This window comes from Motacilla alba, chromosome 1A, assembly GCF_015832195.1.
Source record: "Motacilla alba alba isolate MOTALB_02 chromosome 1A, Motacilla_alba_V1.0_pri, whole genome shotgun sequence".
Classification (NCBI taxonomy): domain Eukaryota; kingdom Metazoa; phylum Chordata; class Aves; order Passeriformes; family Motacillidae; genus Motacilla; species Motacilla alba.
The window spans coordinates 26133196-26148154 of NC_052031.1; the positions used below are offsets into that span (position 1 = coordinate 26133196).

General features: G+C 36.0%; 1 protein-coding gene across 1 annotated transcript in view; it reads left to right on the top strand.

Moving 5' to 3' along the window:
* BMT2 (base methyltransferase of 25S rRNA 2 homolog) overlaps positions 1 to 13825 on the top strand; it is a 28666-nt gene extending 14841 nt beyond the window's left edge. Inside the window, exons 3-5 of the mRNA XM_038154361.1 lie at positions 3704 to 3877; positions 7268 to 7382; positions 10595 to 13825. Of these exons, the coding sequence (XP_038010289.1) occupies positions 3704 to 3877; positions 7268 to 7382; positions 10595 to 11224 (919 nt within the window). The 3' untranslated portion in view covers positions 11225 to 13825. The remainder of the gene's footprint in view (positions 1 to 3703; positions 3878 to 7267; positions 7383 to 10594) is intronic.
* Positions 13826 to 14959: the final 1134 nt, after the last annotated feature.

A 14959-nucleotide genomic window follows, 5' to 3' on the forward strand; every position in this document is an offset into this window, starting at 1 on the left:
GTAAAAAGCCTGGGCAACACACATTTGTTCCTTCCTTTCTTTATATACATTTAGAAAATTGAAAGCAAGTAGAAAGTGGTATTTGCACATTAATACTTCTGTTTCTCTTTCATTTATACTACAACACAAAACAGTTTAAGATAGTGTTTACCCTGAATAATTGTTGTAACTCTTTAATTTTTGCTGGCATAGATAGGATGATGAACCTTTGTACACCCAATGAATGCCAGCCTGTTCTGGTTCTAATTTATAACAGAATGAGCCAGACCAGCAGGTTTGCTTCTTTCTGTTGCTTTTGCCTCAGTGTTAAGACTTGTGTTGACTTGACTGTTTTTCTAAAGAACAAAAAATCTTCTTTTCTAATTATCATGACAAAACACTATCTAGGCCTGTATTTTTTTAAAAGTCTTTTGACTGTTTAATGAGTAAAGAAATACAGTTCTGATGAAATTAATGACAGGTGAGTACAGAACTGTTTGGAAATATTTGCAGAGAATAGATGTGAGCAGCTTATCTTAAAAATGTGATTTACTGAGAAGGATTCTGTCAGAGTTTGTTTCTGTATCCATAACTAATTAATACTTTTATTAGCAGTCTGCTAGAGTAAAGTGTATTTATTAAATTTGGAAATGAGACCAAAGAGAGAGGAACTGTCACTCTGAGAGCAGAATTAAAATTATTGCAGTTATAAACTATACTAGACATTATCTACTGTATTAAATATCAGCTCTACAAATAAAGGCCAGGAAATAATTGATTGTGTCAGCCTTTCAAAAAACCTATTTGGATTCTGAAGCAGGCCATAAACTGAATATGAAGTGGTCATGGGATGCTTTTGCAGTAGAGGCAAATATCATACTTAAGTGTGTTAATGAGATTGTCTACAAGGTATGTAAAGTACTACTCTGACTTAATTTAGTATTGCTCTTAGCCAAAATATCACCTTGGCCACTGCATTTAAAAAATAACAAACAGCAGCTCAACTCCAAGAATGATAAAGAAATTATCAAAAACTTTTTGGTTTTTTCCACAAAAGCCTTGGTGTTCTTTTCTGGAAACCGGAGCTGTCTAGTCAAAAGAAGAGAAGGCTAAGTAATCTGTTAGAGGATCTTTGAGAGTAACAGAGCTCTGCTAGAACTGGAAAGCTGATCCTGTTTAATTGGAAATTAAATGAATGAGTGTTGAGCAAGTGTTGGATGAATGAGCAAGTCCCTTCCACACTGTTTGGCAGGGTTTTTTGATGATTGCAATTAGTCAAGCAATTCACTGCAAGGGGAATGGAACTCAGGAAGGTGGCAGAAACAGCAGGAGGAGAACCATTTAAAATGGGAAAGGACAATGTTCAATGTTCACATTTATATGACAGTCTTTAAGTTTTTTGCTGCTAAACACATTGTTTGCTGTTGATACTAAATATTGAGGAGCTGTTAACTCCCTTGAAGGCAGACAGCCTCTCCAGAGAAACCTCAACAAAATAGAGGGCTGGGCAATCACCAACTGTATGAATTTTAACAAAGACAAGTGCCAGATTTTGCACCTGGGATGGGGCAGCCCTGGATGTAAGGATGGACTGGAGAATGAAATACTGGAAAGCAGCACCATAAAGGAACCTGGGGCTCCTGGTCGATGGCCAGCTGATGTTTGATTAACAAAATCATATGTATTCATATTGGTTTTTTCTGACATTTCCTTTATGTGTCCAACCCAAAGGCAGACAGAGCAGAGGAGTCAACTGAAACAGGTTGTTTATCATTTGAGATTTGAAATATGGAAAACAAATTTCACTGAGGAAATACAAAGATTTGATTTTCTGATTTCTTTGTTATAGCAAAGACATTAACTTCACACTTCACCCAGAAACCTAACCTGTCTCTCATCTAGGAAACTGAGGCAGTTTAGACCTGAAATATTTATTTTGCAGTTTGTGTGAGCTGTAGCAAGTGTCAGCTCAGATAGCATTTACATTGCACAGTTCTTCACAAGCAGGTATGTTAATTGTAGGCTGAGGGATTTGGGCCAGTTCAATCTCAAGAAGAGACAACTGAGAGGGGACCTTATCAATATCTACCAGTATCTGAAGAAAGGGTGTCAGGAGGATGGATCCAGGCTCTGCTTGGTCATGCCAGCCAGTGGGACAAAATGCAACAGACAGAAACTGATACTCAGGAAGTTCTACCTGAACAGAGGAAGAAGTTCTTTACTATGCAGGTGACTGAGCACTGGAGCAGACTGCACAGAGAGGTGGAGTCTTCCTCACTGAAAATATTGGAAACCCTCTGGACACAGGACGCAATCCTGTGCCATGTGCTCTGGGATGACACTACTTGAGAGGGAGCTTGGATCAGATGACCCTCTGAGGTCCCTTGTAACCTGACCCATTCTGTGATTACACAGAATTTCTGACCCAAGGTTCTTCTTTCCTATCTATCTTGAGGTCAAGTTACTTCTATCTGTACCTGTTTGTGTATGTTTCCATCTAAGAAACTCAGTGCCACTCCAATGACTTTTTTTTTGTTGTCCTTCACATCTTATGTGATGAAGAGACTGGGTATATTTGATGCCTAAAATACCACCAAATCTTAGATAAGTCCTGTGTATTCCAAGTCTTTGTCACTATTTATTATTTATATGCACCATTATACCAGCGTGTCCATCCTTAAATCTGTGATGTGAAGTGTCATTATCTTGTTCCTGCTTTGTATAAGATTATTATTAAACTGCACTTGAATTTATGTTTTGTGGAATGTTCCTTCAAACCTCTGCAGTTTTGTTAGAGGAAAATGGAGTGAATTTCAAGAAAGCATCGTAAGAATGAGTTGTTCAGAAAACATTATTCAAGCGAGTATTATTTCCGATGAAATTTCCATGCGAAAACTTGGATGGCAGATTTAATTAAACTGAATTGTGCAGGGTGAATCCGGCTTTTTGATTTCACAACAATATTTTTCCAGTTCTAGTTACATTTTGTGGATGAAATTCAGTTATTCTCAAACACAGTGCTTGCTTCTCATACACTAATGCTGACTACTGATTGAAGAACACAAGTGCTATTTAACTTCTTTTGTAACATTAATTTCTTTAAACTGGCTAATATTTCTGTTCAAATATGATTAATTATTTTGTTCTAGTTCCTGTAAGAAAAATAAGTAAATATGGGGAAAAACTGAAAGCTAAAATAAGTCTTCGACAATAATACAGCTACTGTCTGTTACTTAAAACAAAGAATGCCCAGTCAAACTCAATTAAAATGAAAATATAAGTTTGCACATAAATCTGGATTAGGTTTCTTTTCCCCTAGTTTATGTGCCAGCAAGACACACATTTCAAATTTGTGTTGACAGGGAACTAGTTGATAACTCTTTGCACTATAGTGGAGAGCTGAGCTGAAGTTTACCTTCTGGTGATGTTCTGACAAGACTTCTGCTGTCTTACTCTAAAAGTCTATCCAGATAAAAAGTCACTCAGCTGTGACTTATTGCCTAATTTGGGAGGGATAAAAACCCCGCCAACCCACCACTCATACTGCTGGATGTATCACATATTTTTTAAAGCTGATTTACCAGAGTTGAAATAAACCCCAGCTTTTTTTAAAAGCTGACAGCGCTTGTTGTATCGTTTAACCCTCTGGTGTGTATCTTAGCTGTAGTAGGGACTAACAAGAACATTCCGTTTTCCTGGGGAATTTTTCTTTTTGTCTTTTCAGTGTATGCCGAGAATATTTTCAGAATGGTGGAAAAAGAAAAGCACTTGAGAAAGATGAAAAAAGAGCACTTCTTGCTTCTAAAACCACTCCAGCTTTAAATGTTCCTCAGACTCCCAAGATTGAAAATCCTTTGCCAAACTTTGGCTTGACAAATCATGAAGCTGTGACAGAAGAGTAAGTTTTTCTTTTGACTTTCTTCCCCCTTTTTTGAGTGTTAAAACTTATCCCAATGCTTTTTTTCCCCAGAACATGTTAGATCAGTCTGATGTATTTTTAATAATTAAGAAAGGCAATTTTCATGTGAATATATACATTTCAAGAGCTGTTTATGTTGTAGTATATTTTGGTGAATGCCATAAAAAATTGCTTGAGAATGACAACTTAGTCATCTTCATTTTAATGCTAAAGCAATTTCACTTTAGTATGTCATTGGTATGCAATGCAATTTATATTAAACCTTGAGGTGAAATAAGGGAGATGTTAATTAAGTTAGAATCTAATGGCTGTTCAGCACTGTTGAAAAGTCAATTGCTTATGTAAGTACTAAGTGCCAAATGTAAATATCAGAGTACTTAAAACTTTCTCTTCATAAATAATTGCAGAGAAACTCTTGATGCCAATTACACACTTCAAAAGCAATTTGGAATTACAACCCTTAACTTTTAATGTGCTAGCTTTCTGATGACTGGCTCTGCAGAACTTGTAGTATCCTTGAGGTATTTTCCAGACAACAGTTTTAATTTTGTTTGTGACCTTCACTCAAGCAAAAATTTTATTTTTGGCATCCAAAACTAACTTTATTATTTCTGAAGTCCCACTCTCCATTTTTTTTCCTAAATAATGTGTCATGATTATGATTATATGATTATGTGTGATGAAAAAAAAATCATATTTTGCAAGTACAGTGAAATAATGAATTCATAAGCATAGAATCTATAAAAGTTATACTTATGACTTGTTTCATATTCTTTATAGATTAGTTCTTAGAACTTCCTGCAATAGTGTTTTTTCTATTGTGTAAAGAGGTTTCTTTCCTTTATTGCAGCATCTCTGCTGTGATCAGCACTTACTTGAAGCTAGGTGTAGGATAAGTTAGGGAAAGAATGACGTGTTACTAATGTTATTAGTAGGTGTGTCTGTCCTTAGGAGCTGGTGTCTTTTGTGTCTCTCATGTTTGTTTAAATCGATAGGTTTGATGATCATATTTACTTTAAAGCTTTCTACCAGTGGGAGGCATTGTCAGGATAAAGCATTGGTTCTCTCTTTGCATCTCTTTGGTCTCTCTTTGATCTCTGTCCTCATTCTTTCTGCCTTTAATAGTGGCTGTTGCAGAGCTGACTTCTCCTGCTTTCTTGCTACCAGTTATTTGTAGCTTTCCTTTTTGTTCTGATGTGTACAGAAAGGAGTTAATAAAGAAGTTTTATAAATTATTTTTAAAATATTTGTTAGTATAGTGAGTGCTGATGATTTTTATTTTCATTCTCAGAAGTTTAAAAATATACACACCTCGTAAGACATACCTGGCAAAGACAAGTTTTATAATATTTCCCTGAGTAAGCTACAAACAATAGTAAGTTCTTAGTAGCCATAGAGACCTTGAACAACAAGGCATAACTGGTCTAAGTTACTCCTCAGAGAAATAAAAATGCCTTTTTTTTTTTCTTGATGCCTTACAGAAGAAATTACAGAGTTTATCAGAAAGAAAATGAATTCTGTATTACACAAAGCAGAGATCTCTCCTGAAATGCTTTATCAGGTCTACACTGATCTAGGAGTGAAGTCTCAAAGCTGGTACAAGGGATATGGGGGAACCTACGCACAGTGTGTAAAGACTGTCACTCCATTCTGGTCATGTAACACTACAAGAGTGTGGGTTTGTCTATCAGTATGACTAAGCCTGTGACTCTTTGTTTTACCCTGGTAGGTGTGAAGTCAATAATTCTGTTCATCACAATATAATCAAGTAATATATAAATATATATAAATAGGGTAGCTTTTGTAAATAGGAAGACAGAATCCATCATAGTGATTTTTTATCTGTACCATAGGTGAAGTGGCTGTCCTGGAAATTAGAGGCTTCTGGGATTTGCTGCTTAATTTCAATCTGTATAAGTATTTCATTGAACACTTTAAAGGGAACATGTTTAGGTCTCTAGAGGCTATCTCTTCTTTATGGGAAGTCTTCTCTGCACTCTAGCATCCTTTTTCCTTTTGTTATGCTTCCTGTGGTCCCATGTGTCCATTGATTTGTTGTTACCATATTAGACTGTCATATAGAATGTAAACATTTATACATTTTTGTGTGTGGGTGAGGAAGGATCTGCCATTAGTGTCACCATTTGCTGGACAAGGAGATACACTGGTCTGAGAAACCTCAGACTACCCTTATGTGGCAAAAGATCTCTGATTTGACTTCCATCCATGTTTGGGATTTATGGCTAGTAGGATCTGCTTACACAGTATCCAAATTCCTGTTCCAAGTCTGGAAAAATTGTTGCTTTCATCTTCATTCTGAACACTCACTCAATACTGATTGACTTACAAGGCAGCTTAGTAATGTTTGCAGCTTTAACTTTAAGGTAATTGTTGCACTGTTTGCCTTGCTCATGGTGTTATTTTGAGAGACGTGTGCCCTGGATATCTTCTGTTCTATGTAGAGGCAAAATGTTTACAATTGCCATTATTTTGCCAAATGCAACAAGACATTTTCTCTTGCTTTTCCAACATCCTCTCTCTGGTAGGTTACTGGGAGTCTAGAAGGAGAGACTCCTTCCGGCTCCCAGAGAGCCCGGATCTCTTACTACTGCCTAGAGGCTTTCCTTTCTGCTTTGTTGTTGCTATGAGTACATCCATGGCTTGGTTTTACTCCATTGGCCCTGCACCTCTGTTTCTGAAAGTTTTTTGCAGTTATCTTTTTCTCCAGGGATAAGCCTTTCCCAGAAACATGACAAGTTAATATTTTGGAGATGCCAGTTGGTTTTGGCTGCAGAAACTTGAAGCAAAAAATATTTGATTTCTGGAAGGTTATTAGTATTCTCATCTCTGTGAAGTCCCTGTGAAAGCTGTGACTTTGTTTGCCTCTGTTAATGGATTTTGGATATCCCAAGATGTTACAAATCATCATAGAATTTTTTTAGATTGCAGCCTTGTAAATAATGGAATTTATGTAGTTGTTCTCTGTTTCCCTTTCCAAGTCATGAAATTTTAACTCTGGTGTCTAGTGTGACTTCAAAATCAGTAAATACTACAAAAAGTTAAGTGAGAAACACAAAATAATATGAGAGCCTGTCTAGCAGGCACACAGTTTGCCATTTTATTTACTTACTACAAGTGCATAGTTATTACACCTTCTCTGAACAAAACTCTTCTGCTTGAGGACCACCTGCTTTTATTGATGGATCTTGGTTCTTTAGGTAACTCGGCAGTTGAAGTAAGGCATTCATTTCTATTAGTCACTGCTGTGGTGTTCTCTGAGAATCTTTTCCACTGGTTACCTGAAATTGTAACTCAGAATACAGCTTTAAAAGTTACATTTGATAAAAGTTAATTCTTGCTACTTCTTAGGTTCCTTCACTCCTTGGCAAAGATCAGATTACTTGATGTTGGTAGCTGCTTTAATCCATTTCTGAAGTTTGAAGAATTTCTGACAGTTGGCATAGACATTGTTCCAGCTGTTGAGGTATGTAATGTTTGCTGTATTTTGTATAAACTTGATCCTCAGATTTGTGGAATGCCTCAAAATAACTGTAAAAGAGTACATTTAATACTTACATGCTTTTTAAATATTTACTGTAGTAGGAACTAAACACTACATCCTTTTCCATGAACAGGCTCTAAAATCCTAGTTGTGTTTTCTTTTAAAAATACTTTTTTTTTCCCAGAACCATGCCTTTATAATGGCATTATTAATCTTGAAAATTTTAGTAGCCATCTTTTAACGGTATTTCAGACGAGTCCTTGCATCTTAAAAGGTATAAATAATGATTAAGCAGGCTTGTGCTTGGGCAAGAGCCTCTCAGAAGCTGCATTCACTGACAGAAGGAAATGATCAGTGACTGTATTTGTTGAGTATTTCTGGGGAGATTTAGTATTCAGAAGTGCACTATAAGGGAGCATTTCTGTGTATTGCTAGAAATATTTTTGAGCTTCCAAAATCCAGAGGACAAATTTATCAGCACATTTGGGGTAAATTGCTTCATTTCCTCTAGGCAGTAAGGTTCTCAAATGCCTTAATTCTGCTGCCATCATATCTTCTTTCTGTCTTTTGTTCCTGACCCAACTTCTGTCAGCACTAATTGTATTTATCAACCACACAAAAGGATAAAGTAGAATGCAAATGTTTAAAAAAGACACAGAAATACATTTCTGACAGAAAACAGAAAAGCATTTGATTATACACACCTTGACTACTTACAGTTAAAAATCAGGCTCTATTAAAATCTGTGGCCTAGGGGGAACCCTCTTTAGAAGTGGAAAGGTGAACAGAAATCTACAGGTGAAATAATAGAGTTAACTGTAAAGTAATGTTCTCTTATTTGCTGCAGTGTAATTTACATGCTAAATGCCTGGTAGTTTGTTGTTGTTACCATGTTTAGTCCATTAACACCTCAGTTGTATTTTTGCAAATATGCTGAGAGATACTGAAAGGTATTCTTTAAAAATTTGAGCCTGATAAATTGCTTTCAAAAGCAATTCAGTGTTAGTTCCGTCTAAAACACAAACTTTGAGTAGATTTTGTCTTGCCTAATTTGAAACACAGGCATTATGATTACTTTCCATGACTTTGGAGGCTGTAGGACTGTGTAGGGCTGTTGGGCATGGCAGAGGAGGTAAAAAAGACACATGCCACTGAAATGGCAGCCTGTGGCATTTAAAATGGTAATACATGGCAAGGGAATTTCTAGCTATGATACATAGATCCTCAGTGTCTCCATCTCAGGTTCTAATTACAGTCAGTGAAGATCTATTAAAAATAGACAAACCTAAATATCTGCCGTTGCTTGATGGTGAGGTGAATTGGGTCACTGTGTATTGACTAATTCTGCAGTGACTATAATGGCAGCCTAGGTACCTAACATTATATGAGTTGAACCTAAACATTAATTTTTGAGTATGCCTAGTTAATATTTTTCTGTCTACTAATCTGTTGTTCTGCTTTCCTAAGAAAACTATATTTCTTCTCATGAAAATCAATTTAAATGTACGGTGACCAAAACCTTTATTGGGAAAAGTCCTAAAAAAGTAACTTCTGTGGATTTAATGGAGGAACATATGCAATTTCTATGTACTAACCAGTTCTTTAGATTCTCTCCCAGTAGAAGGGAACAATAAGATAATTAATTTCTGGTTGTCTGACATGGTTAGTATCATAGCTTCATGGTAGGCACTCCTAGAGAGCTAATGTACAAGTGGTGACATACATGCTTACTCTGGGGCCTGTCTCAGGCTCACCAACATCTTTGATTGTCTTAGATGCTTTGGCTTCTTCAGGGCACCTTGAAGCCTGGCTAGCGAATGTTCTTGGAGGGACAGGGAGCACAGTTTGAGCAGTCAAATGCATCTGCTAAAATAAGCTTAGTCCTACCTCCACAGCAGAATTAATGAGCCCTGATGTACTGAAGATGACTCTTCTTTGAGCTGCATCAAAGAAGAGCATCATAACCTTTTGAATAAATTTATCTTTTAAGGCCAGAAGTTGCCTGGGCTGATTTAAGGTTTTCGGAAAAACAACCAGAGGTTTATTGTGGTAGTTAATGTCATCTCCTGACTTGAAAAAAAATTTTTGAGAAGTTGTAGTAAAAGCTGAAAAGAAAATAAACTGGTAAAAAATTCTAATTTAGCAGATTTCTTAGGTGAGAGCCTAAAGTAACTTTTAAAACAAATTGAAGCGCAGAGGCTTCTTACAAAGACAGTTTCTTAAATAGTGTTGATCAGAGGGTTAAATAGTTCTTTCCTTAATAAAAATATATCATCCACCTTCATACAGAAATGCTTTGGATATAGACTAAGTAGTTGAGTAATACTTCAGTATGTTTGGAGGAATAAGAAGGATGTAATTGTGGCAATACAAGGAAAGGAACTGAAATGTTAGTTATGTAACTAAAGGATAAATGTCTTCAAAATTTTTAGAATCTCTGTTTCACATACAGAGAATGCAAACTGTTGAATATGGAAATATATTTGCATTGATGGGTTTTAGGTTTTGAGAGAGAGGGAAACTGCTTACCAAGAAAAGATTAATATTTTCTTTAGTTAAGCAGCATGCACTCACTTCTTGGTGTCCTGGGGTTAAGTACACTGAGGGAAACGTGCATTATTAGAAGCTAGGAGGATGGAAGGGTACTGGAGTTAAAAATTAGAATACATATATCAATTGTTGAGGGTCCCTTCCAACTCAGAGTATTGTGTGAAATATCTGTGCAAATTATCCACTTAAGTGGGTTTGTGTTCTTAAATGTCAGTGCATGCACTGATAACTGTTGTTTTGGTGTCTGTGAGGACTTAAACATTAGTTCAAGACTTGTATATCAAAAGTTCAGTAGCAGATTCCAGTTTAGCAGCATTTTTGTCCTAAAACTGATTACAGATTCCACTTGAAACATACCTTAGTCCTGAAATTGTCTTTAACAGTATTTCTGCATTATTAATTTGTGTTTCTCCTCCACTCAGATATACTTGCAGTCTAAATTGGTTTTTTTCAACTGTATATGTGTGGCCATTAACTTTTTAACTCTTGAAGTAAAGTTAGTAAAGTTAACTCTTAAGTAAAGTTAGCACGTCACTCTGAACAATCAGTTTTAAGGGAATAATTTATTTTTTTGTGGATTTTGGTTGTATTTGCTCTTTAAACTAACCTCGATGTTTGGTTTTCTGTTTTTGTTACTCCACCAGAGCGTATACAAATGTGACTTCCTAAATCTTCAAATTCAGCAACCTCTTCAACTGGCACAAGATGCTATTGATGCCTTTCTTAAGCAACTGAAAAATCCCATTGATTCTCTGCCTGGAGAACTGTTCCATGTTGTCGTTTTCTCGCTCCTCCTTTCCTACTTTCCATCGCCCTATCAACGATGGATATGCTGCAAGAAGGCACATGAACTTCTCGTATTGAATGGCTTATTGCTTGTAATAACTCCTGATTCATCTCATCAGAACCGCCGGGCCATGATGATGAAAAGCTGGAAAATTGCCATCGAGTCCTTGGGTTTTAAACGCTTCAAGTATTCCAAGTTTTCTCACATGCACCTGATGGCATTTAGGAAAACTTCCCTGCAAACAACAAGTGACTTAGTTAGCAGGAACTACCCAGGGATGTTGTACATCCCACAGGATTTCAACAGTATAGAGGATGAGGAGTATTCCAGCACTGCCTGCTATGTTCGGTCAGACACAGAAGATGAACAGCTAGCTTACGGTTTTATGGAGCTGCCTGATGCTCCCTATGACTCAGACTCTGGAGAAAGCCAGTCTAGCTCTATTCCTTTCTATGAGCTGGAAGATCCTATATTGCTTCTAAGTTAATGTAGTCGTTGAAATGCCCTTTCAGTCAAACCTCTTGCTTAACTAATTTTGCTATACTAACGTGGGCTCAACACAGAAAAATGGTTTGCATAAAGAAAATGCAAAGGTTTACAGAGTTTGCTATTTTTTTCTACTTTTGAATTTTAAAATTTATTCTTGTATGAAAGTGAAAAAAATACAAGTTTTATGCAAATGACTCGTGTCATAGCATAAATTGCTGTTACTTTCTTTAGATTTGTATCACTATTTTTTTTTCCAGAAAGGTACCATTCTTTTCTTTAGTGCTGTGAAGCGTGAATTCTATTTAATTTGTTAAATGTTGTTTCAGTATTTTAACTCAGTGTGGTTGAGCTTAAGGCACTGGAGTTGGTGGGCTTCTGAGAAGTATATGTAGGAAGAAATAATTTGCACTTTAATTAAATGTGCAGATAGGTTAAGACACTTGGTTACAAATGTCCTTTCTTAATTATGGAACAAAACTTTTTTTCTTCCAAAATTTGTTTCACTCTGGTAAAGCCTGGGCTGGAGAAACAATAATGCTTGCACATTTGATTTTTATGTTTATTGCAGCCCTTGTGACATGACACCAAAACACTGGAATATATTCATCCATAATTCTACATACTGTGTAATTTCATTGCATAAATAGCAGTTTCTGAAGAGCTTTTTCCCCAGAGGAGTATGGTACGTCTAGACAATTATGTTTCACTTCAAAGCTGGAATATGATTTGCAGTTTTATGAATATACAAGCACTAATGTATATCAGTATTTCCCCAACTATGGTGTTCTGTATTCTTTTCCAACTGTGTTTTTTGGGGGACAGAGTGAGTTTTGTCATGTTTTAAAGTAAATTATTTATGCATTTTAAAAAGAAACAACTTTTTCATTAATTGTCCTTATTTGTAGACCTAAGTTAGCCAGTGACTACAAACTGATTTTGTAAGAAGGAACATAACTGTACAGGTTTTTCACGGATACACATATTTGCATAAAGCCATGTAATTCAGACCACACATGTGAATTTAACACATGCATTTTCTTTGTTTATTAGGACCCAGCTGACTTCTGTTCAGTTAAATGAAAACTCCATAGCTGAGTGAAAACTGGTCTGCACTGTAAAGAGATTAAACATCTATTTTTACATCTATTAAGTTTTTAACTTGTGTAATGAATCTGTGAGTTTTTGCAAGAAAAATCAATTCTGTTCAGTGGTTAAAAAAGAGGATTCATTATTAGTTTGCTTAGATTTTCCTCTATTTAAAAATAATGGCTAGAATTTTCAGATTTGGATATTAGGCCCTTAAATCTATAAGTGCCTAGTAGTAAATGATTAGAACTGGGTGCCAGATCATGATTTATTTTGGACGTTTGAAAATTGGTCAAAAATATTAATACAGTTTCACAGGTTATTGTGATGAAATACCTTACAAGATTAAATATCTTACATTAAACTGCCACACTGTATTTATAATATGAAAGTTGCTGGATAAATTGAAGTTGTAGTGTGGATTTTACAGTGCTTGCCACAAAAATGAAATGTACTCCTTCCATTGAAGTTTTGCACTGAATGTGTCAGTTTGTCCTACCTGTTTTTCTTTTATAGTATTTCCTACATAGAGTAATCACATTGGTCCAGCTGACACTCAGATGTGATCTGGACTGTGGTGCTGTATTCTTTAACATAAGCTTTTTGTGTCTCTTCTTAACTTTAAAGCATTCCCAAATTCCTAATTCAAATTTGTTAAAGAAAAAAAGAATTAAGGTTAGACATACAAGAGTCATGGTTCACACTTGCTAATTTTTGTTAGAGAGAATACTTCTCTAATGAAATACACAATGGCTTCAAAATCGGCTTTTAGTCAGTATTTTCATTAAAATGTTTGTCATTGAAAGCCTTTCTTCCCAATTAACCACTGATTCCAGCAGTGCCGATGTTAAAATACTGCTGCTGTAAATTCAGCTGTTTATGGGAGGTTAATAAGAGCATTTTTCAAAGTATACATAATATGTTAACTGATACTCGATTTAGAAGCTAGTACACCATCAAACATGTGTTGGCGTTGATTACTGTAAATTGGTTTGTGATTCATACACAAAGAAATGCAATTCAGATTAAGATTTATCCCCCAAAATAGCTTAAATACTAAGATTGAAAGTTTAATCCTTTTTGGGAGGTTGGTGACAACACTGTAGTTTGGGGACCTGAGATTCATAACAGCTTGGTTTTCTTGCTGATCATCCTGAATGCCCAAAGTGGGTTTATTGGTTATTTGGTTTTGTGGAGTTATTTTCATTTTTGGTTTGGTTTGTATTGGTTTTTTTTTCACAAGGGACAGTAGATTGTGGTGAAGAAGGAAAGTGTGATTTACATAAATACTTACATCTCCCTTAATAATAAAGTGGTGATATCAGGAGTTGTTGTATATTTGGCTTTGGTGCAAGAATATTATTTCTAGGTTATGAAATATTTGAAAATTATGACTGTGCAAGGTGCTGGAGAAGAAAAGGAAGAAAATATGTGTTGGCATCTCTGTTGTCTTTTATGTCACTACTTTTGTGAACAAAGCACATTTATTAAAAAAAATCTGAAAAACTGGAAACATTTTTAAATTCTTTGGGATAGAGCTATTGTCTTTTCTTTCTGTGCAATCTGTTAATGCTAAAATCCAGCAAAATCAATGCAAAGCTATTTGCTTTATTTTCAAGGAGATAGTTGTCTTGGGTTTAATTTATAACCCATAAGGATGTTAAGTTTGGTATTTCAGTTTCAGCTTCTACGTCTCAGTTGTGGTCTTTGCTTTTCAGAAGGGTTTTTTAAGTTCCTCCACTTGATTTTGGCACCATGTTGCTTTGCCTGCCCACTTAGATGTGACCACTTTCTAAAGCACTTCCTCTCATCCATCTCTACATGTTCTTAATTTCTTTTCCATCTCACTGACATACTTTTACAGCTCCCTTTGTATGTTGCCCCTTTGATATTATTGCATTTTTCTACATTGTGATTCTGCATACTGGAGGTGTTGGGAAAAGGATGGCAGTGGGAAAAGAAATCCAAAGAACTGAGAATTCAAGGCTTCTGCTCAGATACAAGTTCTAGGAAGCGTGGATTTCAGCAGAAGTGAGGTATGTCCCTGGCACTGCACACCTGATACACTCTGATCTCTTAAGTGAGAGGGAAAATGGCTAAATAGCATTTCACAGCTGTGCTCAGTGTTGCTTCCTGCACATCCTTTCTGCCTCATTCTGTTTCAGGAAGACTGCCTGAGTGGCTTTATAAGCGTGATCATTCTAAGGTTTTTTAATCATATCTCCATGTGTCAGCAGCAGGTTTTCTGCTCATTTTTTCCTTCTCTGTTTCCCTCAATTGTTTTCAACCTGTAGAAGAGCAAGTTATCTTTTTAGAAAGGGTTCGTTCCACAAACTTGCACAGAAACTTAGTTGGGTTGTTTTACCCTCCAAGTAAAACATTCACAAAGTTTCCGTAGTTGCTTGAGGGGTGTAACAAGATCATGGTTGGATCAATACAGAACCAATTAAGTGTTGTGACCCCCACTAGGCAACTGAGATTTCTACTGCAGTGCTTGTTAAAGGAAAACCTCTTAGCTTGTGGATCTTTTTGTTTTGTTGGGCTTTTGTTTGTTCCTTTGGGGGGTCATTGGTTTTGTTTGGTGTTGTTAACCCGTGTAAGTTTCAGGCCTTTGTGCCAGTTTTATCTAACGTTTCAATAGGTGTAA